The sequence below is a fragment of the Anas platyrhynchos genome, chromosome 20 (genome assembly GCF_047663525.1).
Source record: "Anas platyrhynchos isolate ZD024472 breed Pekin duck chromosome 20, IASCAAS_PekinDuck_T2T, whole genome shotgun sequence".
Taxonomy (NCBI): Eukaryota; Metazoa; Chordata; class Aves; order Anseriformes; family Anatidae; genus Anas; species Anas platyrhynchos.
The window spans coordinates 10235287-10263233 of NC_092606.1; the positions used below are offsets into that span (position 1 = coordinate 10235287).

The 27947-nt window shown below is 45.0% G+C and overlaps 1 protein-coding gene across 1 annotated transcript in view; it reads left to right on the plus strand.

Moving 5' to 3' along the window:
- Positions 1 to 4172: 4172 nt before the first annotated feature.
- GALNT17 (polypeptide N-acetylgalactosaminyltransferase 17) overlaps positions 4173 to 27947 on the plus strand; it is a 211656-nt gene continuing 187881 nt past the window's right edge. The window contains exon 1 of the mRNA XM_027445904.3: positions 4173 to 4791. Coding sequence (XP_027301705.1) covers positions 4554 to 4791 — 238 coding nt within the window. The 5' untranslated portion in view covers positions 4173 to 4553. The remainder of the gene's footprint in view (positions 4792 to 27947) is intronic.

The following is a 27947-nucleotide window of genomic DNA, read 5'->3' on the forward strand; positions in this document are numbered from 1 at the left end:
GAGAGGAGACGCCTGTGCTGCCTGCCCTGGAGAACATAATGCTGGCAGTGGCTCCAGTAAGTAGCATGAAAATGGATTTTTCTGTGGAGTGGCAGAGACGCCAGGGATGTACAAAGAGTCTGCCTAGCAGACATGGCATTGCGCTGCCGTTACATACTTTTAAAGTGATTTGGATGAGATAACCTCTGCAAACTAAGTTATTTTTGTATTTTTAATTCTTCTTGTAACTAGCAGCTACTGTTCGCTGTATTTTCAGGAGTGGAGATTTTAGCTAAAGGATTACTATGTCGTTAATCAATCTATTGAATATTCATGATTTAGTGGATTTTTCCCCCACAGAAGGAGAGAAGTAATTATTTTGGCTAGCACTTGAAAAGTGTGTTTAGTGTTGATAGAAACTCTTCTGTACTAGGCAAAAATAGAAATTTTCTATTAGACATGCAAACTGATCTTTTCTCCCTGATACCAATAAATAACCTTTAGTTCTTTTTTTTTTGTTTTGTAATATTCAATGCCTTTTTTTTTTTTTTTTTTTTTTTTTTTGTAAGTAAGGCATGGAAGTGCACAAACTGAGGAAGAAAAGGGGGAAAAAAAAGGAAACAACCTCCAGTGAAGGTTGAGCTAGTCTTTATTGAAACCCTGATTTAGAGAGTAGGGTCTTGACAGCCATTTTCACATTTACTGCACACTAACACTTTGCATAGACATTTACATTTTCTTAAGTCTCTTGCTGTGATGCAAATCTTAAATACTGGTTGGTGGAGTGTGTGAGGCTTGTTACTGTAAAAGCAGCGAATAAAACTCTCTAAGACTTACTTTGAAATCTTAGAAAGTGGGCATTCTTTATTATCAAAGCTGTAGTGTTGGAGACACGGGGATTGCTCCGCCAAAGTGTCTGCCTTATCAATGCCGACCAACCAGCCTTAGAATCACAAGGTTTACATGTTCATTACATTCATGGAATTATTTACAGATGTTCCTGCTATCTGTGCAGACTCAACGAATTGAGTCAGTGGTCTTGATGGTCATTGAGGCCTCTTCACCTTTGCCTGCTGGCTAGCCCTGAGCTTGGTTTTTGCTTTCCATTCCTTAAATGTTATTTTGCTGATGTGCCAACTCCAGTTGAGTTATGCACACTGCTCCATTTCTTTATTATTTTCCATCTCCAAGGTCGATCAACCACATGTTGCAACCGTTCCACTGCTTCCTTAGGTTATTAGCACTTAACTACATTCAACGTAAAGCACAAAAATTCCTTACTAGGCAGGACATATAGTACAAGGGTTTCTCCTTGTAGTATTATCCTTATCAGTTCCTTCCTATCAGTATTATTCGGGCCAAGAGACCTATCTGTACCAGGCTGTTCTCAAGACTTTTATGACACAAAGCATATTTTCTGGTGTCCTACTGGTGTACATCTTCAGTATATTTTGTCCTTATCAGTTTTTGCTCTGTAAAGCATACTGCTTTCTCCCATGTGGGGAGGCATAAAGGCATCTGCTGGCAGATATTACTGCAACTCAATGATGCAGATAGCTTTAGGCTATTTGGAAATATGGTAGAGTTGGCCAACTCTTGTGCAGAGCATGCTAGCAGTTGTTACTCCAGAGAGCTTAAAGGCATGTAATGATAGCTGCTAATTCTTTGGAGTTTGAGCCCTAGCAGTTTCTAGGATCTTGATCATCAGACCAGAAGTGATTGGCTATAGAAAGCTGAGCAAAGTGAGATGGCTCCCTGTGAATAAAGCAAGGGCAAACTCAAACTGTTGCTGCTGGTAAGAAGTAGAAAGGTCCTGTGAAACATGTGATGTTGCAAACCAGTTAGGGAGAGGAGAGATTAGTTTTTTTGTAAGGTCCCCCTGTCCCCACTGCTTCCCAAAAGGCCAATGCTGATTCACATTAGGAGTTTTGCATAGGCAAAGAATTTGCCCAGTTGCACCTCTTCCCCCGAGGCCAGCAGGAGAAAACCTCTCTCCTGTGTAATGGAGATGCTTTGCAGGTGGGCTGGCTGAATGTCCCAGATGATGGCTGTTTGTCAACTAACACAGCTTCAAAGTCTGTACTGTTCAGTTCTGCCTTTTATATAAAGAAAAGCAGCAACAATAACAGATACCTGGGAAAGTCTTTGAAAATCATCCTCGATACGAGTGGCGTTGTTGAATGTGGGTATTCTTAATTTATTTACAGCTCATGCTGTTTCCCAAACAATATATAACTTCAATTTATTTTTTGTACAAGTCTTTAGATTTATTTATTTTGTCCTGGCACACCACGTGCTGTCCACAGACCCACCATAAGGTGGGTTGTGGCTTTCTTCTTCCATCCCTGCTTTGTCTGGGGACTTACTTCTGCTCCTTTCAGAAGGGGGATGGTAAAAAAATGCTCTCTTTCTCCTTTAGCTAACTGAAGCCCTCAAATTCAGTCTGTGCTTGCAGATTGAATTGTCCAAGGGGGGCAGTCTAGAAAACAAATGCGAAAATGGGAAGGTTATTGCTTTAGTCAAGCAGCTTTACAAAGCTTTTTATAATACCAGCTTGGGTTCCTTGGACTTGAGCTGCAAGGATTTTAGCAAGGTAAGAGTTAATGTTTCTTTTGTGTCAGTTGCATGGGGTGGTTTTTATTTTTCATTTTTATTTTTTTGGGGGGAGGTTTTTTTTTTTTTCCCCATTAGGGTCATATTATATAACAGCGATGTGCCAAAATTTCTTAAATCTGTTTTTTTACAACTAGTGTTTTATAATTAAAATAGATCTTGCTGTTCCTTTGTAATGCAACAACGCTTAATTCAGTGGGAGCACTGTGTAATGAAGGACTTGCAGGAATGGATTCTACATCCAATACTGCTTTAAAATAAGCAGCAGGTAGTTTTCTGTTTATTTCTGAATATTCTGTGTCCTATTTCTGTTTTATTTCTCAATATTTCTGCCTCCTGACAGTCTAGAGACTATGTGGCCTTGCTTTTTGGTAAACAACTCTGCAAAGTTGCTTTTTGTTTTTGTGCATTTTTTACATTGCTATTATTGATAGAGGGAAAAATAGTATCAGTAGACAGCTGTGGAGATGAAACTCATGCTTACCATGTGCCAAAACACCCCAGACAACCCCCATACCTGCAGGTGTAATGGTAAGCTTCCCTTCAGTGTCAGCAAAAAGCTTTCATGGTTTTCATGAACATCTGGGGTAGAGGAAGCTTCATATCATTAAAATCACTCAGTTTTACCCTCTTTACCCTCTCAGGTGAAAGCCCTGTAAATGCGAGCATGGATGACTGACCAACTGCCTTATTTCAACATCTGTCTACAAGAACTGTGCCCGACTCCCTTTTCTTTGGGATTGTAGCAGCATCCTGGATCTTAAGGTAGAAACCATGAAAGGTTGCACGTACAGTAAGAACTAAGTTTAAACTCCCAATCCTTTAAAGCAATTTTAGGTTTTTTTTTTTCCTTGGCATTATTTTTCCCCTTTTTTAATTATGGCTGGAAGGTGAGAGGGGATATTCTTGCACCTCGCGAAGGTGCCTTGTATGATCCATTGAGTCAGTGTTTGAGCTTCTAATCCATTTTCATGTCATCCTTCTGAAAAGCAGGGCTGACTGTGGCAAACTGATAAAGCTCTAAAGAGAGAGGCTTACTGCAGCTGTTCCGTTCGTAGCTGCCCTCTCGGATGAGAACTTTCAATATTCTGGCACCGAAATGCTGGATTTGAATTCCTGTTTGGGGTATGTAGCATCACAGCAATACAAACCTGGGAGCGTAGGAGGTAGGAGCTGACCACCTCGGTGCTTGATGCAGGACGTTTGGGGAAGGCAGGACGGGCTGCAGCTCGTGCTTAAACGCTGCCGTGGGCTCAGCCTCCATCCGTGTGGGACACAAGCCCAAGAGCCGAGCTGAGGCAGGGACCCCGAGTCGGGCCGGGGGCCGCCTGAACCCCCCCAGCACGGCAACTTTCCGAGCATCCTCTGCGCATCCCAGCCAGCCGGGGCAGGCCGGGGGGGGGCTGTTTTGAGGGGGTAGGGGCACACGGACCCCTCCAGCGCTCCTCGCCGCCAGGCCCGGCCCGGGGCCGCTCCCCCGAGCGTGCGCTGAGAGGGGCGGGGGCCGCTCCGCGACCGCCCCCCGCTCCCCGCCCCGCCGCGCTGCGGCCGGGAGGCGGCGGCTGCGGCCGGGGAGGGCCCGAGAGAGGGGCCGGGAGGAGCCGTGCGGGAGCGGGGAGGGAGCGGGAGGAGCCGCGAGGGGCCGCCAGGGCCATGCCCCCCCCGCCCCGCACCGCGCCGCCGGCGGAGGCAGGCGCGGCGCTGCCGCAGGGCGCCCTGCGCCGGGCATGAAGTTACGGCGGAGCGGGGCGGGCGGTGCCTCCCCCGGGCGGCCGTAGCCCCGGGGCGGGCTCGGCACAGCCTCGGCAGCCGCCCCGCAGCCCCCCGCAGCGCGGTGCCGGTGCCGGTGGCGGAGCCGTGCCGGAGCCGAGCGATGTGCGCGCCGCGGCCGGCACCTGCCGCCCCGCTCCCCTAGCGCCTGCTGGCAGCGCGGCGGCTGGAGGTGCCCCTCGGGAAGTTTGATGGCTTCTTTGCGGAGAGTCAAAGTCCTGCTGGTGTTAAACTTGATCGCGGTGGCCGGCTTCGTCCTCTTCCTGGCCAAGTGCAGACCCATCACGGCCAAGAGCGGCGACTCCTTCCACGACGTCCATCCCCGGGCAGAAGTGGTCAACTTGACAGCCCACGGCATCGGCTCCATCCAGGATGCGGTGCTGAAGAGGCTCTCCCTCCTGGAAGACATAGTCTACAGGCAGCTCAATGGTAGGAGCGCGGCTGCTTCTAATGCCGTTTGGGCACGGGTGGGAGCGTCAGCTGAGGCAGAGGGCGAGCGCGACGATTTTGTGAAGTTTTTGTGCTAGAGCTGTGCCCTTTCCCGTGTTGTCGTGAGCATGGAGCTTCAGCTGACTGAATTGATTTGGTATCCGATTTCCAAGTTCTGTTCGTGTTAAAAGCTCAGAGTACCTTGCACAGGATGGGAGGAAAGCATAATAACATAATGCTGGCTTTCAGGTTTGTAGTACCGGCCAGGAAATTACAGTGTCATGATTTCTACATCAAATGAGAAGGGTGTTCAGTGGCCAAATACAGGGTTGGAGCGGCACGGCTTATATTGATTGAGGGAATGACTTTAACCACTGCCGAGCTGTCCTTTTTGGAAGGATCTTTTAAATGGCTAAAGCACATTGCGTTGTTGGAGTGCCGAAGGTCAGAAAGCAAATTGCTCTTTCTGTAATAAGTTAAGCAAACAATTCATTATTTCCTATGGCTTAGCCTTGACAGCTGCTAATTAAAACCTCAAGTAATGCTTCTCTTCATAGTGTAGCGAAGGGATTTCTATTAAAATCTCACCAGGTTCAGTAGTTGTGAAATGTAGAAAGGGAGTTTCAAAGATGCCGTGTGGGATAGAGAAACATGCTGTAAAGATGTAAGAAATCTAGGTGAGCTATCTAATTAAAACACTGACTGTGGAAGCTAATTTTTTTTAAAACTGTTCCCCACGGGTTCACAACTGGGAATGTGATCTCAATCAAGTCTTCCACTTCTTCCTTTGCATCTCTGTAGCTCTAAACGACTACCAGCTTTTGTATTGCAGAATTAGCAGAGTTAGTGTTTTTGGCAGTGGCAGTGTGATTCCCTCCCTGACTTTTGAATATGAAGCTAATGCATGATTCCGTGCTGCGTTCAGCTGAAAGCTGGCGTGCATCATGTCTCTGTGCTGGATCGGAGCTATTGCTGCTTGCACTTCAGCACTGAGGATGTGAGGCAGGTGGGGGAATGCAGCGTACCCTTCCTGGTGTCTGGTAGTTGTCTTGGTCAGCATCTGTGCTTTGTTGAAGGTGCTATATGAAAGGAGAAGCACTCAGCAGAGTAGCGAAGTGTTATTTATACTGTTACTTTATGCACTTGCATGCAGTGCCTGTCCTGCCCGTGAGAACAGCTAGCACCACAGGATGTTGAGGCAGCGTTGTAGGGTGACAAACAAGGTGAAATGAAAGAACGGTAAGGGATAAGGTGGAGAAGTGTGTGTCATGTACAATGAAACTGAAACTCAGTGCTGGGGGATACTGCTCAGGGCAGAAGTTTCCAGGAAGGTTTAGGCACTTTACCTAAAAAGGGGCGATAGCTGCAGTTCAAGATAGGAGACCACATGCTGGGACTGTGGTATCGGACCTATAATCATGATGCTATCTACCATCCCCCAAATTCTGAGGCTAGTGAAATTATAAGTTAGTGCTCTTCTGTGGAGGTAAATGGGGGGGGGGTCCCTGCTCTGATGTGCTCTGAGGGATGCTTTTGGAGCTAACTGGTGTGCGAGGACAGCTCTGGACATGCTGTGTCGGCGGGAGGCTGCTTAGTGCTGCGGAGCAGCCGTGCACCTGGAGAACAGCGGAGGCAGAGAGGTGCCAGATGCGTTGCCCGTATTACAAAGGTTTTCTTAGGGCAGGCGGGAAACTGAGCACATAAATGTGATGTCTTGCCTGGCCTCTGCGTACTGGGGTGATTTATGGCATTGCTGATGAGTCTGGCTGAAAAATAGCTCTGGTGTAGCAGTTACATAACTTTGGGCCAAGTATATATTTGGTATGCGTGGTTTTTAGAAAAAGTACTATGTGCTCTGTTCCCCGAGTCATGTCTGTGTTGTGCTTCAGAAAGGCACGGAGCATGATGCAGGGGGGCTGTGTGAACACCGTCAGCACCCCCAGCTCCGAAAGGATGCAGCCACAGCCAGGTGTGCTGAGACAGTCGGTGGGGTGGAGGATGCGGAGCAGCTGAACCAGCTTCCCTGCCAGGAGTTTGCTGAGCCCCCATCGGAGCTCGGTCTTCTCCTGGGTGCTTATCAAATAGTTAAAGCTGAAATCCTAGTGTCTGTGTGAAGTGCGCAGATATGAGCTCATTTCATTTTTTCTCTTTTTAGGATAGGAAAGTAGCATGCTGGTGACAAGTGCCAAACAAAGCCCGCCATATGCTCTTCAACAAGTTCTCTGCACAACGCGTCCACTGAGAGAATTTGTTCTGGTGCTTGAAGTTGTCTTTAGTTTTCAGTCTGACCTGTGGTTTAGCATGTATGAAATGTTTGAGTATCCTGTAGCATAGCACAAGGGAAGCCTGCAGCTCAGGGAGCGTTGGGAAATGTTTAGCCAAAGAGAGAAACTGAAACACAGTTTGGGTGGAATCAGCTACGGATTTTTGTCTGTGTTATAGGACTTGGCTGGATTTCCGTGCAAGCTGAAGCCATCTTTAAAAAAGTGAATTTTTTTAAAGGCTGCAATTCTGTACAGATCAAATGAGCAATCTGATCATGCCATTGCTGTATTTTTAGGTTTTTGAATCGTGGTATAAAACACATCAGAAAGAACAGATCTCTCTTGTATGGCAACCCTCATTTTATATGTGCGCCTGTTTATTTCTGTAAGTGCTGGCTATAAAAGCAAGCTAAACAACACTCTATGCCTCTGGTCTGGTAAAGCAATGATTTTACACAATCATTCCTTTTGAATGATGTTCCTCTGCATTGCCGTTCTGGAAACAGCACCAGGACGGATCTTACTCCTCAGAGTAGATGCTCTTTGTGCACAAACAGCTGTCCCAAATGTGACCTGATCTGCTGCCCGCAGTGACACCTCATTTTCCTGGTGATGCATCTTGCTGGTCTTTTAGTGTGTTATGGCTGCAGTTAGGTGGTTTTGTCATGGCACAGCTACGGGACGCTTGTTTCAGATGCTGGAGAAAAAGAACACTGTGGGAATACTGAACTGGGCTGGGGACTGGCGATTAATTGCATCAAATGTTGCTCTTGCTTAGTTTTTGCCGTGGAGTCATTCGTATAGAATCTGTGAGAAGACTTACACCTGTGCAAATTTGTCTCTTTGCTCTTTTTTTTTTTTTTTTTTGGCCTAAATCTGATTGAAAACTATACACACGCTTTGTTCTTTTAAAAATTGGTTATTCCTCCTTAGTTCATTGCACAAGTCTTGTGTTTTTTGCCTCTCGATTTTCTGTTGTTTTTTGCTAGTCTCTCATCAGATGGCTCCCACAGTCACAAAGAAGTGGGTGACCTTTGAATAGTCTATTGAAATGGAGGTTTTTGTTTGGGCACGCGCTTATCTCTGAATTCAGAGGATTTTTAATTTCTGTAGTCATTCTTTGGATGGAATATTCTTGTTGAGCAGATGTTAACAGAAAGCTAATGAAGGTCTGAAACGAACGTGTGCATTTTATTTTGGGTATTAACCACAACTTGTCTTTTTGATACAAACATGTTTTTTTTAATTATTATTATTATTTTTTTTAATGGTAGCATTTAAATAAGTGTAAATTGTGTTACACATTACCTCCAACTTCATGGAGATTCACACAAATGAACTTTCAGTCTGGGTCCTTGTTCACAAAGAGGGGATCTCTGTGCCTATGTAAAAGGCAAGCTGGTTAGCTAGGGTGGAGCTGAAATAAAGACTCAGAAGAGTGCAGTCAGTATCTGCTGCAACCGTATGCCCCCTGAGAAGCGATGGGGTAAGGTTCTTTGATTTACCTGCTTTGCCTCTTTGGGGCTATTGCTGAATCTCACTAATGACCAGGAGGAATTTGAGAAATGTGTTTGTAGGATACTGAAACCACAAGGCAGGTCAAACTTCTTAACACAAAATTGCAGAGTCCTGAGATCAGTGGCATATATGATGAGTGACGTGATTTGAGGAAAGCTACAGCTTACCTGAAGAGACAGCTTACAAAGATTTTTCTTACTATGAGATCCCTCTTGATGGGATGTGTTGCATGGCGAGTAGCCGCTCGTCTTCTCTCCTGCAAGCAAGAGCCATGGGGGAATTGCCCAGCTAGCTTTGTTTGGCTGTTTCTTCTTCCTTGAGCTTTTGCATTTCTCTGCTCTGCTTCCTTTCATCCTCTTGAGGGTGAGCTCGATCCCAGCCTGGGTGTGCAAAAGGGAAATGTTCACAGCAATGCAGGATGTGTTCACCCTGAGACAGAGAGGGTAAGGGTGCTGTGTGCCCTTGGCAACGCCTGCCCAAGGTAGGAGGTGCGTTAGCAGGTTGGGTGTCGCCTGCCAAGATGCTGGTGGGATGTATATGGCCCATAAGCAGTTTCTCTTAAATGTGCAGGTTGCTGGTGTTGCACTGATGAATGTTCATGCCAGGCACAAGGAAAGAGCCTGGATATGATTTTGTGTGTTAGTTGTTTTTTTTTTTTTTTTTTTTTTTTTTTTTTTTTTTTTTTTTTGTCTTGTCCCTTTCCCTCTGGGTCTGATCCTACACTAAAGTGGGCAGTCCACTGTTCTAAACCCTGCTTGCCAGATGCTCTTGAGGTCAATATAGGAACAGTGCAGTTATTGAGTAGTGCTGCCTGTAGGAGAATGAGAATCGCAGGGGGGAGTACTCCAAATAAACCCGTTTTGCCTGTGGGGAAGCCATCACCCATGTCTGCCATTGCAAAACACCCTGAGCAAATACAAGTAAATTAGTTCTGCTGCTCACGGGCTATCTGAGGTAGTTATTTAGCCACCTCCCTGGTGTGCTGGGGTAAACGTCTGCATGGCTACTTGGGCCTTTTCAGCAGAGCTCCGGGTCATGGGTTGAAGCTTCCAAGAACTGTGAAGGCTGCAAAGTCCCCATCCAGTGCTTTTTGGCTGATGCACAGCAACAGCTAAACCTAGCGAGCAATCAGCTGCCTTGAAGTCAGTTAGACAGGAATGATGTGGTATCTTTTGGAGGAGAGTGGAAAAAAACAAATTTCAATATCAAAGTTCTTTAATTTGTGCTAAATATTAGTAAGACAGAGAATGCTCTGAAAGGACACTGCTGACTCACCTGAAACCTGTCATTTAAGTTTTACTTTGTAAACTCCCAAGAGATGATGTACAAGATCAGAAGGAATAAAAGGTATTTGCAAATTGCTAAAAAACATCACTGGCATTGCTAGAGTGGCCAGCAATGAAGAAGTGCAGGAGTGGAGCTGGCCAGAAAATGGGTGAGCAGATTTTTTTTGTTGTTGTTTTTCCCTGTACACTCAGGAAGTCCACAAAGTAAACTGCTGCTGTAGCAAATGTTAAAAGTTGAAGAGGAACTTCAAATCCCATGTCAGTTAAATAAGCCTATGTTCATTTTTTTAAACAAGCTTGCATCTGTGCTTTTGCACACAGAATTATTTGCACATGCTGAGATATGAGCAAGTGCATGCCAGCAGCCTCCGTGCACACAGATTGTGCTCTCGTCTGCTTATCCAATTAGGAAATTAACTTTGTGGGGGTTGCATATGGGCATGGAGGCAGATACTGAAACACAGCCTTTTGCGTGGTCTTACTATCCCTCTTGTGAAGTGGCACTTAATTAACTTAAAACACTTTAGAGATATGTGGATTTACTTCCCATAAGAATAAGATAACGCTTATCTTCTATAACACTTATCATCTTCAGAGTACATTACAAACTTAGCTAACTACCAAGTATAGAAAATTATATATGTAAATAAAGCAGATTAAAAGCTGTTCCATCAGCCCCTTAGTAGTATGTAGTAGTGTTACACCCATAGATTAGCAATATTAAAATTTCCTAACAGGTAGGTAATATATAACTAAAGCACTAAGAAATTCTCTGCAAGAGAATAAGCAGCTGAATGTAAAGAATAGAGAGTAGAGAAATGCTGTTTATAGGCAGAATGGGCCAAGCTTTAATCACGTTAATGAAATCAAATCAAAATTGCTCTTCATAGGAGCACAGCCTTGCTGGGCAAAATCCTTTGATATAAGAAATTAGGATGTAGAGATAAAGTATACAGTGATATGCTGCGGTGGATGTGAGTGTTGTATTAACTGATGGTTATCACACAGGATCTGATAGACTGTTTTCCTGGTCTGTTCCACTGCCATGATGTTTTTGAAGTAGAAACTAACTATATCATTTTACATAGCCTTATATAACAACCTGATAAAAAAAATTACAGCTTTAATATCAATTGTATACCTAACAGATTTGGCTATCATATTCTCCATTGTGAATAATGCAAATTATCCACATTTGGTACTTGCTTTTAAAAGTTCTCAGCCTGAAATTGGTAACTGCTGGAGCGTGGTCTGCGGAGAGAGTCTTTGGGCACCTGAGAGCTGCTGCCTGTAAGTTATCCTTATCGGGTCCATGGAAATTGCATCTGATACTGATCAAAGAATGAATAAAACAATAAATACTCTTTGGAGAAATAATAGATTTAAAAGATGAAGCTTCAGATAGTCACTCAGGAAGCATCTGGAAGCTGAGACGTTAACGTGACATTTAGTTTACAACCCGGCTGACTAGGAACTGATAGATAATTTTTGTTTTCGATAGTTGTTTGGCATCATCAACCGAATATTCACTGTCATTGGCAATGAATGAGTAATAAGCCACTAACACGTTTATCATGCAGAGACAACACAGGAATCATGAGATGCAACAGCAATGACTAGAAAATAGTGACAATGTTGGTATTTTATTCTTGCATATTAATTCATGTCTGCCTGACTGGAGAAATGGAACCTTAGCTCAATAATAAATTTTCCTAATGTACGTTAGATTTAGGCTACCAAATGAGTTACAAGAGCTTGCTGGGGTATATTTTTAAGGATACAAAAAAATCCAAAACAAAGCACAAAAAACAGGTGCTGTAATTATTATGTGAATTCCTATATTATTTCCCACCCTCAGTCCCAGTCAGTAGTGAGCTTAGTAAGAGACATTTGGAATTGGATGCACTTGGCAAACACGGGCATGTAGTGACATTTCAGTGCCCGAAGGCATCCTGCCCGGCTTCCAGCTGCCACTCCAGAAGGGCACGACTCTGCTGTCGGTGGAGTGTCACATCTGCTGGGCTCGCGCAGCATCTTGGATACCCCGAGGCCTTTCGAATGGCAGCAGGCATTGCTTAGACAACAGTCCCGCGCTTGTGCCTTGGAGATCTTCTGCTTTGATCAGAGAGGACAGACAGACGAAGCTGGCTTTAGGCGTACGCTGCCAATGCTCTTGGATTTTGGGGAGACCTTCTGCTGTGATGTTGGCCACCATTTTCTCTCATCACTTCTCTCCTGGCAAAAGTTGCACATTTCCTCTATGGAAATACTGCACATAGTATGTGAGGAAAGCTGCTGGTTAGTAAGGCATAGCACAAAAGAGAACAGAAATGAGTGTTCTCAGGTAATTAAAAATGTTTTACTCATTTTGTGATTTATGCCGCTAATCTTTATATAAAACTCAACAATCTGGTCCAGATGTTACGGCGGGCTGGCAGGCTGCTCACTCATAGCTCCTACAGATGTGCTTGGATCCTGGGGTAGGTGAGGACATCCTGCACGTCAAAATATTAAACTTAAAAGGGGGATGTTTTCTGCAAGATGTTTGCATTGAAGTCTGTAAGCAGCTGTTCAAACTGAACGTGCACAGTATTGACCCTACCAATCAGTCAGCAGCGATTCAACTTCAGTGATGTATCCTAGTGGTACAATATTATTTTCCCTAAACAGTTCTGGGAGTACTAGCAACTGCATTCTAGCCCCCAATCCCCATGGTCAAATTTCTCCAGGAAATTGTCGAATGCTTTTACATTTTATTGCTACAAGCATGGCTAGCTCTGCCTATAAATCTAATAGCTTATCGACCCGCATTCTGACATTCACTGACAGTTATCTAAAAATAATGCGGTAATGATGCAACGAGAGCCCCACGCACCACGCTACGCTAAAGGAGAGTGCTATGCAGAGCCTCGCGCTGCTGACATTGAGCAATTACACGCTGTGCCTCCGATGCAGCCTCGTGGCTTTGATGCTTGCGTTGGTGGGGAGATGCAAAGTTATCTGAAGAAGAAAGACAATTCCCTGAAATCAGGAGTGAGTTGGATAAGATCACAGTGCTTGCCTTTTCCTATTAAAATAATCCTGATCTCTACTTGTCTGCACGTTACAGTGCGAGGAGTACCGGTTCCTAGGGTGCTGCCCTCCCTGGCTTTCACTCGGATGCCCGGTACCCACAGACCGTGAAGCTGTCGGGTATCTGCCGTATCACAGCACTTGTTTGGGCCTGCAGTAGGAAATGACTGCAGTGTCACGGTAGCTGTAATACAACACTGATACGATAACTCGTGGAGAATGGATTGTGTAAAATAGGGATCTTCCTGGGTTGCATAACCCAGGCTGTTCTGTAAGGACACTGCTCTACCCTGATACAGAAACGGATGATCTCTCAAAAGCTGGGGCTGTGGCACGCAGAGTAAGTCCCCGTGCCTTGTTGTACCGGGTTACCTTGTCGTAGTGCATGCACTAAAATGACCTGCGTCACGTCAGCATCGCATGCTGAGGAATGGAGGGGGATCCTGAGTCCCTCTTCCCCTTGGTACCCTTGCCTTCTGTGCAAATGGGCATCTCATGCCCTCCTCCCTGCCTGGAGCTTCTACAGGGTGTGGGTGACAAGGCTGGGTGGGGGTGCAGGAGGGCTGTGTGCCAGCCTGCCCTGCGCTGCCTGCAGCCACTGCAGCACCCCGGCTACATCCCCCGGTGTCCGAACGGAGAAGAGTTGGGGAGAAAGCAGCAGAAAACTCGAAGGGTTTTCTTTTTTGCTAATATCCTCTATGTAGCAGCGGTAGGGTCTTGTTGTGTTTGCAGGCAGAGGGAATCCAAATTGTTTCTCCTTGGCGTGTCTGAGTGCTGCTGAGATACAGAAAGCAGAAAACTGTTACAAGAGAAAAATCAACAGTGGATTAAGGTCCTCAGCCTCAGCTGAGTTATTTTGGATGTTACTTCAACCTGCAGAGGGAGTGAGCAGGCATGGGAGTTAAGTAAGTTGCCTCACTGCTGGGAGACTTCATTTAACCTTTGTTTTATTTTTCATTTGCTTGTGTAGCACTTCAGACAGTGTAACAGCCCTCCATGGTTGTGCGTGTTCTCAGAGCATGAAGATGAAGTAAGAAGGTTAATATTAAGGTGAAACAATTAGAATTCCTTTCTGGGTCTTTGCCCACATTACACTTTAAATTAAATCATAAAAGCAATCGTGTTTGCACCAAATTACTAACTTTTTTTTTTTTCAAAACAATTACTTGATGGTACTCTCAAAAACACAAAGGAGAAAAAAAGTGAAAATCCATTTAATGATAGTTAAAAGTTTGTGTATATTCTGTTATTGTGTTTAAAATAACTTTTGTTGACCTTTACCCTTTTTAGTGGAGTGTGCTGGAACGCTGAATGCTTTAAATAGGTCAGAACACAAAAACCCTATTCTGCTAGATTTTATTTCATTTTTTCATATTTGTGCTGACAAGACAATAACAGTAATAACCAATACACTTTTCTAGACCTGCAGTCAAGGCTGGGGCCATGTTGTGCTTTGCCCTTCGTAAGTGTAAACCAAAAGCCATAATGCGAAATTTCAGTTCCCTTGAAGTTGTTACTCGTATAATTAGAAGGGACTGGTTTCACCATTAAGGGCACCAGGCGTTCAGGAGAAAAGATGTACGTCTCAGTTTTGCCTCCAACTTTGTGTGATGCTGGACAAATCTCTTCAAATAACATCAGAAAAAAATCTGCGAGGCAGGGGTTCAAGTTCTCTTATATATTGCTGAGCGCATGCCTCAAGGACAGAACGAGATGAAGAGTTTATGTGTGGGAAATGGGATGAGAACAAAGAAAAATTGACCGATGTTTTGGTGGTTTTTAAATGCTCGCAATCGGCATTAAAGAGGTCGGAACAGAAAACATGAGAGAACAGAAGAGGCATTTACCTTGCTTCCTATTCCTTCCCATAACAAATGACTGAAATTTAGCCTTGATTAAGGGGTTACCACTTGAGTGCATTAAGACCTCATTCAGTGGCTGGTTCACATCCCATGTATTCAGTGCTATAAACCAGTGAGAAAAGGCCGTTCCCAAACTGCTTATCATTCAGCGAGACAAATCATGCAATGGAATGAGGCAGAAGATGGGGGAGAATTAGACCTCATGTTGTGTTAATTCTCCCTGTTTTTTTGGGTTTTGGTTTTTGGACTCCCAACCCGAGGATCTCCGTGGGCTTCGAGGACTGGGGAGGAGGAGGGCAGGCAGCAGCACCCATCTGACGGCTTCCTCAGGTTTCTGCCCCCAGGAGGCTGTCACAGACACCTCGGTCCAGAAGGATGAAACTGTCCACTGGGCATCATCCCCTAAAGGGATGTGTGGTGGCATCCCGGTTGTCAGAAGGTGTGGGGTAGGGGATGCTGGTGATGGGGCCAGTGCTCATCAGGTAAGGCCGCTTTCATTGACCGTATGCAATGCCCAAGGGGGGACAGCTGTTTTTAAGCCCTGGAGGTGGAGGTCAGAAACAAAACTGCAAACGACATGAATGCTTAAAGGACTGGGGGAGGGTGAGCTGCTTCCTCTGATGCGAAGGGGTTGGTTCAAACACAGTGTGGTTTGGTTAGTGCTTGTGGTAGGAAGGGGCAGTGTGACAGTGCAGTTGTTCAGCTGATTTGTGGGCACGTGGAGAGCTTTTGTTTGGAAATCTGCCCCTGTCCAGAGTGCTTGGAAGGTGGTTACTGGCCCTTCACAATGTCGTACATGAAAGGTGTTACTGGGGTCAGGTCATATTGACTTCAGTTGTCTTTGGATCAAGCGCTGAATCAATAAGCAACTTTCTGAGGGAGTTCAGTGTCTGTTCTACACAGACATTAAAGGGGGATAGACAGTAACATGGGACTTTACACTTCCATCAGTCTTTTCTCAGGATGTTGCTCAACTTTCCAATACTAATTAATGCTGTGTTCCTTGTACACATTTCCTCCCTACTGATGCTGCCTGTTTGATCCAACATCAGACCTTGCAAATTAGAACCGGCTGCCAGGCTGCAAGGAGGAAAGAGGCAACGAATGGCAAGGAATGGAACTGTGACATCACATCCCAGCTTGAGGCATGCGGCATAATCTGTGGGTTTTGTGCAGCTGTATGGAAAGTCCTGAAATTCCTCTGAATGTCCAGCTCCAATTATAATTACTGGAACTGGATATCCAGAAATACCTGGCTCCAATTATAATTAGTGGAACCAGATGCCCAAAGAAAGTCCTTCACTCCAAAGCCGCAGACCCAAGTGTAAGCATCTCTGTTAGCATCTTATTATGAGGCTGCCCAACCTTTCCCATCCTGAGAAATTGCTTTTGTTTGTTAATTGTTTTTCCAATTAGGCTGAAGTGGTCAGATATTGTCAAGCTCCTGTTTATCTTTAATCTCAGCAAACTGGCACAGATGTTTCTGGAGATGATGTATGAAGAAAACGCATGCCATTGTTCTCGTGGAGGGACAGGAGGGACAAACATCGTGCAAAGGGAAGAGGAGCAGAGGGGCTGAACTGACAGCCGTGAGAAATGGGGCTGAGAAGCCAAGGGAGCAGAGAAGGGGGGAGATCAGGAGGCTGACCTGGGTCGGTGACACAGAAATTGGTGGGGAGGGGGAGAGGGGGCATAGGACAAGGTGTCCAGGCAGGGAACAGCACCTGCCTGTGTGGGGATGCCAGGGGCATCTCTGTTTTTTACAGCAGTGTTTGGATGCAGCACGGTTGCTTGGGGGTTTTGTTACAAGTTGTGGAAAAATGGTGATTTGGAAAAAAAAAAAAAAAAAGTCTTATTTTCAACGAGATATCTCCTCTAAATTAAGTATAACTAAAAAGATAGGTTACTTCCAGAAACATTAATACTAAATGTATTTTTGCAGGTTTCGTGATTAAAGTGTTAGCATGGTAGAGTGTTCAGGAGATGTGTGGATATGAAGCCTGGGCAGGTATTATTAGCCATGTAAAGCAAAACAATACAGTCACTGTGGAGAAATTATGGGTTTTGTGCTGAAGCACATTTTTAACCTTTGTTTTTACTACTCTAAAAATGAAGCAGTTTGTTTCTTAATGTAGGCTTAATGCTCAAAGTGTATGCAGGCTGGATTTTCACGTCTGAATGTATGAAATGCTGGGCTATTAAAATCTGTTTTAACGATCTCTTTTCCCATAACTCCTAATATTTGCCATTTACTAATTATGATGTGCCTAAGTGTTTCTCATTTGTAGTACGTATTTTAAATACTGCAGCTGTCCTAGTTCCCAGCTAACTGCTGGTGATTTTTTTTTTAATTGAGTAGTATTGGCGATTTTTGCAGGTTGGCATTAAGTGTTCACCTTATACTGTTATTCATTAGAAAGTTTTTGATATAAAGGTCCCCGGTGGAAGCAGACATAGTTGGACTTGGCAGTGGAGCAGCAGTGCTGGAGAGCACATAGATTTTCAGTGAGCATTGGTTTATGTCTTAAACTCATGCAGAGTCAGTGAGGGCATACCCAGGGGCGGTTGGAGTGAAGAAGTTCTGGATTTGGGATTTCCTGTTCTATTTATCTTTTTTTTTTTTTTTTTTTTAATAGCTCTTAGGATTTTCCAACAAATTTGTAACAGGTGAAATGTGATATGGAAGGTAGCAGCCAGAGCAGCAGCTTTGCAAGCTCCCCAAGCTGCCCGAGGACACAAAACAGGCAGGGTTTTCCTCATGGTCTGCATCAAGGGCCAGCGTGATGGGGCTAAAGGCAGCAGGCAAACTAGTGTAAGGCCCCACCAATATTATGAGGACGTTGACCTTAAATTCTGATGGACCTCTCTGCAAAACAAGGAGCCAAGAATGCAGGGAAAATGGAAAGTAGTAGTAATAAAAAATAATAAAAAAATAAATAAATAAAGGAAAAATAGGAAGCAGGGACCATACATGAAGGACAAGGGGGAAATATGCAATTCAGAACAATTTAGATGTTCTGCAAGCAAGAAAAGCCCATTAGCTCAGCTGTCTGTCCTCCTTGCATTTCATTTTACCTGAATTTTACCTGTTTTTCCTTAATCCCATTTCTCGATCACCTTCACCAGAGGCAACTCCAGCTGTGATTTGACAGCTGCTACTGTCTTCTTCAGCGTGTGCTGCCAAAAATCCCAGCTGATTCTAGGGCTTAAGGCACAGTGCTGTCTATTTTCTGTATTTCTTCCTATTATAAAATGATATATTAATATTAATAATGCCCTTTCTAAATTCAAAAAACTCCAGGCCGTTTGCAATTATGTGGGTTTTTTTGAATGCCAGTCGTTGGGAGGTGCGTCCTGGCAGCAAGCACGGCAGCATGAGCATGCCCCAGAATAGAGGCAGTGCTTTGGGGCTGGGTGGGCAGGACTCACATTTGGAACCGATCCGTTAAAGTTTTAAGGAAGCTTGAATACAGGTGAAAGCTTTAGGTATAATCTGGATTTTTAGGATAGGCTGAATCTAAACCCTAACCATGGATGTCCTTATGGATGCATGTGTGTGTGAGCTGTGCTGTTCAGACCTAGCTTTACATGCAAGGAGAGCTGGTCAGGCATTTTTCAGTGAAACAGATTTCACTGAAAAATGTCATTTCTCAAAACAGAGACTTTTCGAAGGGAATAGTACAGGTCCAGCCTTGAAATTCTGGTCAAAGAGCAGGAAGTCTCTTCCACAGCAACCAGTTAATGAGACCTGGGTTCTTGGTACCAGGTAGTAAATTCAGTTTCATTCAGAAACATGAAATAAGTGGATCCAGGAATGCTTTTGGTTCATCCAGAGCCTGTAAGGGTGGTATGTGGGATTGCCCTTCTCTTGCACTTTGTTTTTTTGGGGGAGGAAAGCCATACACACGTTTTGGAGGGGATCACTGCACACCGTGGTCCTAGCAGCCAGGGACCTCAGTGCCACGGCGTACCTGGAGCCCTCCTGCCCCTGCTGCGGGCTCGTCCCAGTCCCTCCCCTTGGGGAAGGGAGAGCTGAAAGCTGTCCCCAGCTGGGTCCCTTCGCATACCTTAGCCTATCTCTGCAGGAGACAAAACCGGCCCCTTCTGTGTTCTGTATGGGTGCACTGTGGGATGAGGTTATAGGAATCCCTGCAGCTGATTAAGGATGTGCGGGAGGGAGGAGGGCTGCCCTGTGCCTGCTCGGCTGGAGGAGGAAGGCAGAGAGGAGCTGCGCCAGGCAGGGTGTGTGTGTGAGACCGGGGGCAGCACTAACAGGGTGTAAAGAGGTGGCTCCCACCAACAGAATTCTCTGCTTGAGCTCATCTTAAAAATCAAAGTCTAGGCAGGTAATTAGAGCTCTGTTATCATTGCATGTTGTTACGGCGTGTTTCCGAGGAGTTAATCTGCAATGGATTTGTCAAGTTTGTTTCCTTCTGTCTGCTGTCCAGGCTGTATTTTCAGTAGGCTCCCATGTGTCCATCGGATGGTCTGCCTGCAGGGCTGAGGTTCAGCACGTGAAGTTGAGTCCTGACTGTCGCTAGCCCATGCTGCTCCTCCAGGACACACAAATGTGTCCCCCAGGAGACAGGAAGCTTAATAGGAGTTGGATAGTGAAATGATGAGCTGCGTCCAGCCTTTGGGTTTATGTAGGGACTTGCACGATTTCCCTGATGGGAGACATCTTTTGCCTTATTTAGTTGGAACAGAAATATAGGTATATATTTATACTTAGACCTACATACCTGTTGTGCTTGTCAGTTCTCCTGTTTTTTCACTTCACATCCAGTGAAATAATTCCGTCTGATTTAAAAGAAAATAGGTGTGTGATGTGCTGTAGGGCCTTCTCATGCTGAATGTTACCAACCAGCCATAGCTCCTTCTGCACATGTTGGCAGTCCTCACGTGGCTGCTCAGCTTACTTCTTGCTTCCTAGCCATCGGCTCCCTTTCTGCTGCATTGAAGGCAAAATGCTGCTCCTGTTAGAGGCAGCATCTGACCTATAACTTCTTGCTCTCTCTTTCCTCCAAAAGGTTTTCTTTAAAAAAAAAAAAAAAAAACAACCAACAACAACCAACCAAATAAACAAAAAACCATGAAGCACACACACACACAAAACAGCAACAAAAACCACAACATTTTTATTTTTTGCTTGCTCCGTCCTTTTTTCAAGCCTCCATGCTGAGTCTTGGCTTAAAACCTTGAGCTGAAACTCAAGAAGTTGAAATAAAGCTGATCTAGGAGTCTTCTGGCTGGATCAATGGAGCAAAAGAACAGGCTGAAGTTGCACAATTGTGAGTTAGAGCTTCGTGGAACGTGCTGTGTCAGGATCTTGTACCATGTGATTATCTTCAGAGGTGCACAAAGGCAAATGCTTTTCCAGTCTTAGGAAATTCCTTTATTCGTGAATTTTAAAACGCTGTTTTTTCTTTTTTAAATGCTGATATGGACATTCAAGTAATAATGAATTTCTTGTGGTTCATATTCTTTAACTCATTTTTTTGATGTTATTAGATAAGTCCTTTCAGTATTTGCCTTCTTTGAGCACTAAAATTTCTTTTCATGCCTTTTGAGTTGTCCTTTCTGCAATTCGCATACTCAGTTGCTGGGAGCTTCCTGAAAGGAGCTGAGTGGCAGCAGCGGGGTGGGATTGCAGGACCTGGGGTGCCCTGAGGGAGCTCAGCTCCCCCCATGGAGGTTCCTTGAGTGTTTAATGCAGACGAATTTAGAGGGTGCTGCTTGGTTCAATCACAACCACCATTTTCTGTGTATCTGTATAAGGACAGCTCAAACTGCTGGTTTTAAACCCTGTAAGCCTGTCTGGGTCATGAATTTGTCTGACAAGTGGATCCTGCCCAGTTCCCTCCATGTGGGTGAGCTGGGAAAAGCCCGAGGAACCCACTCTCATCATCACAGGTGCACGCTGCATTGCTCCAAGGGGCTTTGGCAGGGTCAGGAGCAGGCTTGTCTTAGGTGCTTCATTACTTGGCAATACGGATTGAAGGCTGGATGCTGAGATTAAAGAAATGGAAAGATAAGGTCTGATTTTCAAGCCAAAATCAGTATGAGCTGGGCTTCTCTCACATCAGTCCCTAGAGCATTCAGTCTAATTGGAGAGATTTTTTTTCCCCTTGCTATGTCACTAAGACCCTTTGTATTTCATGTGCATTATGTTATGTCAGAGACTTGGATCTTCAGCTACGTACCAAATGCAGAACTAACTGTGTGGTAGATACCTGGCAACCTTTCATTCATTTGTCACATTTCAGGGTTTTTCGACAAATAAATATGGTTTCATATTTATACCCATGCCAGGAATAAATCAAATTAGTTTGAAATTAGCTTTTGCTCTTACAATGGTTTGCACATTTCTAATACTAAGGAGATAAGGAAAGAAGAACAAACCTGCTTTGAAGACCAGCTGATTTCCATAGCAGGCAGAGTGACCTACTTAACAGGAGAGGGAGAGCGAGCTGAGTCAAAAATGGACTACTTATTTATTTATATAATTTTAAAGTATCTGCGTCAGTGCTCCTCTGGCCGAGTCCTCTCCTGGCGCTCACCTGACAGAGCTGAAGAACTCGGAGCCGAAGAAATGTCATTTGTCCTTCAAGAGTTCCCTTTGTGTTAAAAGACTCGTGGTGCTGCCTGGGCAGAGCTGTGCAGCTCAGCGCAGAGGCACTTGGTAGCTGACAGGATTCAGATAGGGCTTTGGGGGAATGTGAATCAGTTTAACATTTGTAGGAAATCTATTCCGTTGCTTCACTTAAATGAGAAGGAGCAGCATGCCTTGCATTGGGGCTTTTATCCCGTGCTCTTGAAAACCACGCTTATTTGGGAATGTCCTTGTGGAGAGCTGCCAAGCGGCGCAGCAGATCTGGAGATCCCCCAGTAGATGGGCTGGAACAACAGATGGGTCGGGAGATGCATTAGTTTCTATTTTTACCCACTCCTTGTTGGTAGCCAGGAGAGGCATGAAGTTGTATGTATATATGTGCTATCAGATAAACAGAGAATACACAACTTGTGGCTTTTTTTCTTAAAAGAGGGCTCCCTCTTTTCTCAGTCTGATTCAGAGCCGGTTCTGTCTTAGGAGGAGTTCTGGCAGCTCTGCGATGCATGTCTGGAAGGTTCGGGGCTGCTTGTGGGGCTGCAATAAGCAGTGTGAGCGTGCACAGCTGTAGCTCGTTGCCCTGGCTCTAGATACTAGATAGATACTAGGGCATTCCTTTGGTGTAAAGTCAGCATAACGTGCACCCAGCCCAGAGTGACCGTGACTTGTATACCAGACAATGAAATGCATGAATTTCTGTGGGAAAAGGTGATTAGTCAGTACCAGGGATCTTATAACTAGCTGGAGAACCAACACTTACATTGGTTGCTGGAGGCTGTTGGCCGTGTCCTGCTGTCAGTATTTATTTACCCCACTGCAACCAGGCTGCCTTTATGGCTGTGCCAGCACCCACAGGTACTGGCTTGTGTTGTACAAGTTGTGTTTTGCATTGCTACACCTGCTGACAGGGTCATTTGGCTCTTCCTGGTTCCATACTGAAAATGGAACGGCTTGGGTTGGGAGGGGCCTTACAGACCATCCAGTTCCTCAGCCACGGGTAGGAACACCTCCTGCTAGATCAGGTTGCCCAAGGCCCCATCCAGCCTGGCCTTGAGCACTTCAGGGATGGGGCATCCACAACCTGTGTGGGCAACTTCATTGTATCCAATCTAATCAGTCTAATTGTATCCAATCTAATCCTACCCTTTTTCAGTTTTACTCATAACTTGATTTGCAGAGCCTGTGGAATTGTTCACGTATCTGGGACCTGAGTTGGGTACATCTCATGGATTACAAGAAACTGTGATGATCTGAGCTTTAAATGCTGCTAAGTTGATTGATACTCTGCTCTTGCATTTAAAGGAACGAGATGTTCTGGTATGCAGAATGGGGAGGTCAGATTGTTGGTCTGAGCTTGTGATTGAGACAGTCTTGACAGAGCTGTAGCAATGAAAATTTGTTCATTTATTCAGAGAAGATACTATAAAGTTTTCTTTGCTAACCCTGCGTAGTGGTAATATTTTATAAGAGCAATGTGTGCCTTGTCTTTGGCTGAAATATCTTCTTCCTTTTTCCCAACACTGGAGTTCAATGAGCTGAAAACTTCCCTGCCCTGTGGGCAGTTGCATTTCACTGGGGCCATATGTTGAGTTTGCAAAGCTCATTGGGAACTCAGCAGGATCTCTGAACCAAGTTAAAAATTAAGAACTGACGAGTAGGTGAGAAAAGACTGCTCGCAGCCACCTCAGGGTGTTCATGCTCCCATATCAGCTTTGCTCTACACAATTACTGTGCCCTGTTTCTTTTTTAATAGCATTTCTATTTCTGTGAGTCAAAACTCAGCTCCTTCTAAATTCCACTATTCACTAAGAACAGCAAATCTGAGAAGAATAGAGGAAGTCTTGTGGCCTGCTTTAAATGTTTTATATGTTTTAAGTTTCATGTAAAAGAAAAAAGTGTATTGACCTGCTGCAGAGAAGAAAGAAAGAAATCAAACTAACAGAGCAATGGAGATAGCAACTACTCTGCCTAAAACACCGCCTGGTTGGCTGTTCCTCAGCCTGTCCCCAAGCTGCACTACGCGGGGGCTTCTTCGTTCTTTTCATTCTGCGAGAAGCAGACTCTGGACTTCATGATATGAAGAAGAACATTTGTCAAGACTCATGAATCAAATGCTTTATTCCAGTGGGAACCCTTTGCAAGGAACAGCTAGGTTCTTTGGGAAGGGCGAAGTGACCTGCAAGCAGCTCAGCTGGCAGTGCAGCTGGGAAGGGGCTGTGGCAGCAGCAGGAGGTGAGCAGCAGAGCCACGCATTCAGTGGCAGCAGGGGCTTGTCCCCCTTTGCAGTCCTGTGTTTGCAGGAGACCGTCATTTCCTGACTTGGCCAAGCTGAGGGACCGACTTCCCCAGGAACAAAGGAGTTCTTCCTGTTATCTTTTAGCAAATCATACACTTGCTAACTGATAACGTCCGAGATGCTCCCTGCTTCTGGTGAGGCACAGTGTGTACCTTGCTTTTTGTGTATCTTGCTTTTTCTTTTTACCATTTAGCACTACATCTGGCACATCCGCTCAGATCATCTGCCTTGTTTCCAGGGTTCTAGTTATTTAAATTCTCTATACAATACGCATTTTAATTTAATCTTTGCTCCCCCACTGCTCTGTATTTCTAGATTTACTGTACTCCATTTCTGAACTGGAATTGACTAGAGCTGCAGCTAATATTCTGCACGTGAGAGCAAGGTCTACAATAAGGAGAGATGTTTTGGCCAGACATTGGCAAAATGGCATCAAGTGTTTGTAGTATGTTTAAGTATAATTCCCATGATTGATGTTTAAATTGTGGACCACAGTCCTCAGATAGACAGTTTTTCATACCCTTGATTGAATGGTTCTTATTTTTCAAAGTCCTTCTCTTCTCACTGTCCTTCCTGCAGTGCCTTGGTGCTGCAGAAGGCAAGACTGGAGGATTCCTTTGGTCTCCCAGATTTTTGGGTTGCTTCACAGGATCTATAGAGACTTAGTGTGTCAGAAAAGGCAGTAAGGTGCTTAAAGCTGAACACAAAATGACATGGATCATTTAAAGCCGCTTGTGGCACTTCTGACCATTAATTTGGTTAGTGTGAGAATCTAAGTTCTTAGGAGCAAATATTATCCACCCCCGAGGATGTGTCTTGCCTGTGTAGGTGGGGTTGCAGATGGATTTTACCCCTTTTCTCTGAATGTGCAAATTGTGGAAGTTTTGGAATTCTCTCTGAGCAGAATTTGGCAAGTCTGTGCTCGTTCCAGCCTCTGCTCTGCAGCTATTCCTCTTGCGCAGTGATCCTTGCAACTCAGTCTTTTCCAGTCTTGCTTGATGGACTCTCTTGTTTAATTTCAGAAACCAGTAAGGCTTTGATATATATATGTTTTCGGTAGCACTTGTACTTAATGTGTATGTCGATACGATGCACTTCAGATTTGTGTGTGCCGATGCTGCGGAGTATAAACTGCCCAAACTGAAACGTAAAACATAAGACGTTTTACAGCATAATTGTGTCACTAAAACAAGTTGCGTCTATGGTAAGAATGTAATGATTCCTCTCAGAACGATTTATTTTAATATAATATAAAAAAAAAAAAACACACAACATTTAATAAGCTGAACTGTTGCAGAAATAATAAGGCAATGCTTTCTTAGCCATATAGCCATTTGTTTAAACACTAAAACAGGGTAATTTTAAATAAAAAATATATATATATTTTCACAAGGTGCTTATGTAATTCTGAAATGCCAACTAATTCCATGCATAACCCTGTGTGGCCAGTTAGAGAGAGGTGCTAGCAGAGGTGTAGATTGGCGATTGATGTGACAGGGCTCAGGGCCACATTCAGCATCTGTCTGTCCCCAGCAGCACAGGTACCAGTACTGACATCAGCCAAACGCGTGGCCTCGAACCCGCAGGACTTAGGGCCTCAGGGTGCTCATATCCAGGTGCAGGTTGCCCTTCTGAGCCCTGCTGGGGGAAAGCTGAGCCCTGGGCCACGTCCTTCACCCCACTTCGGTCGGGCATGGGCAGGGCTGAGCACAGACCAGTCCCACCCTGAGCTGCAGCAGGATTAATGGTCACGGCTGCAGCTGTAACATGTTGGTCACAGGCTGTGGCTTGTTTTCATCTGCTTGCAAATCTGGTCTGACCCTTACAGTGCTGTTGGAGCCAGCAGGAGAATATACTGGGGAAGGAGGATGCGTGCTGCCTCCCAGCCCTGCAGGGGAGCCTCGTACCTCCTGCACGCCCAGCAGTAACACAGCCGGTGGGCAGCACTGTGCTTGCACCATGTGAAATGTTTGCAGGCGAGAGATCGTTGCCCTAGTGGTGTCCACTCTGCCCGAGGAAGGAGTTGAAGAACTCATTCATGTTTGGTACTGAAAATGGTCATGAAAGACCAAATATTGTCCAAATGAAGCAGTTACCAAAATGGGATGTTTAGTACTCATCAGAAGCCTGTGGAGATGTGAGAAGTGGCTCCTGTACGTCAGGATTCGTTCTGGGAAAGGCTGGTCTGAAGGCAGGACTTGCAGATCAGTACAGAGCTTGCCAGCTGGAAGGTATCCTAAAAGGGAATCTAAAATCAAAGCTGTTTTATTGTTTGTTGTTACATATCTGTCTTCAAACAACTGGTAAATGAAGTCTGAAGTCTTGGATTTTAGTACGGTACCCTCTTGCCTTTAGCTGAAGGCAATTTGTTCTGGGTAATGGCTTCAGCTGGCTGGCAAACCATTTCCAAGGTCTTTCAGGTCCCTCAGCCGGCAGTGACCAACTCTCACAGTGCCCAGAACATTAATCTGAAGTCAAAGGTACCAAAGACATTATGGGACACTGTGAGTTGGTTTCATTTCACAGCTGAAAGCTGAGGCATTGGGGAGATGTCTCCTAGGGCTGTGATTTAATCTGTAATACAGCTATAATACACAGATGTGGGAAGAATAAATCTTCCCACATCACGACACTTGCTTGGGGTCAGCAGACTGCTTCTTTCTCACCGTCTTTTAATGCAGTTGTTTTGTTCCTGGTGAGGTTATGAAATACAAGGATTATGCTTTGTGCTTTGAAACCTAAGCGCGTCCATTATCAGTTGCTCCATGTGGCCAGCAGTGGACAGACTGTGCTGAAGCCTGGTCGTAAATACCCCAGAGTTTCTGTCCTCAGTATTTGGTAGCTGGCAAAGTTCAGCTCCAGGGAGGGAGAGTGCAAAGACAGTTGAGTAATGATGATGACAGTGTCCTTTTTGAGACATGTTTGTCCATGCCATAGGATAAAGACATTCCTATGGGCACAGCGATCCAAATAATAACAGCGGAGCTCTTGGATCCAGTTGTGAGCGATTGAACAGATGGGCCCTTGTGTGCAAACAGAGCGTTTTATGCGTTCGCTGGCACAGCAGCCACTGAGTCTGTTGTAGGAGTGGAGCTTCAGTAATGCCAGACCCTGTAAAAGCCCTGAAAAGCATGTTTTCTTGAGAAAATTAATTAACTAGTTGGTTTTTTTCTTTCTAATACATGTAGACTTACAACTTGTGCTGTTACATGTAGAGGTTCTACATCACTGAGCCTTATGATTTCTTCCCTCTTGCTCCTGTGATGCTCCTGTGGCTCCCTTGTGCTGAAGAGCAATGAAAGTTGGACTCGATGATCTTGAGGTCTCTTCCAACCTAGAAATTCTGTGTGTGTGTGTGTGTGAAACCACCGTGCTGGTGCCCGTTGGACGCCCACCTCTGGCCTTCCCTGCCTGCAAGAACATGCACTGCTTTCCTCGTGTACGTGCTAACGAAACATAGCAGCTTTCTGGAGCCGTGGAGCGGATAAATAAATGCAAAATGACTAAAATACCTCATCTTGGAGTGGAAAAAGGATGGGTGCAACCGCTTTAAAAGGGTTTGTGAGTGGCTGCTGGCAACCTCAGAGCAAGGCTGTATCGTGTGAACTAACACTGTGCCAGCTGGTGCTGCTGGACAGGGCATAGCATCTGTACCGCTGGAAGAGGGAGAAGGACATTTGTAAGGGTCCCATTTGTATCCCCAGGATACATTTAAAAGGGACATTTGTATCCCCAGCAAAATGGGGTTGGAGAGAACTTGTCTCTTAGGTGCAAGACAAGGGTGCAGGTTTGGATTTTGAAGGCAGAGCAACTTACTGTGTTGTATTTGTGCTCTTAAAGCCTTCTAGACTGTGCACTTTGTGCTGCTTGATGGGTCCTTGCTCACGTGCCTTTCCAAAGAGATCGTGCGGCTGGTGTTACTACATGATCTGAGAGCCAGAAGAGGTGGCTAACAATTCAGTGCTTCCTGTTCAGGCATGCAAATAAAGGGGCAAATACTTCAAGCAGCTCATTGCCATTTAGCTTTCCTGAAGGGTTAAAAAACTCAAAATGCTGCAATATATAGACCTTGAAGAAGAAAGGAAGTAGAGTATCTGGGATGCAGCAGTGCCCAAAATTCTCTCTGGTTTTGGAGGCAAAATGATGAGGAGGGGTTTTGTTGTTGTTTAGTTTTGTTTTTAGCACCCCCAGCTTGTGGCACAGCACTGCTGGTAACAGGAATACAGCAGTGGCGGTGCAGCAGAGGTG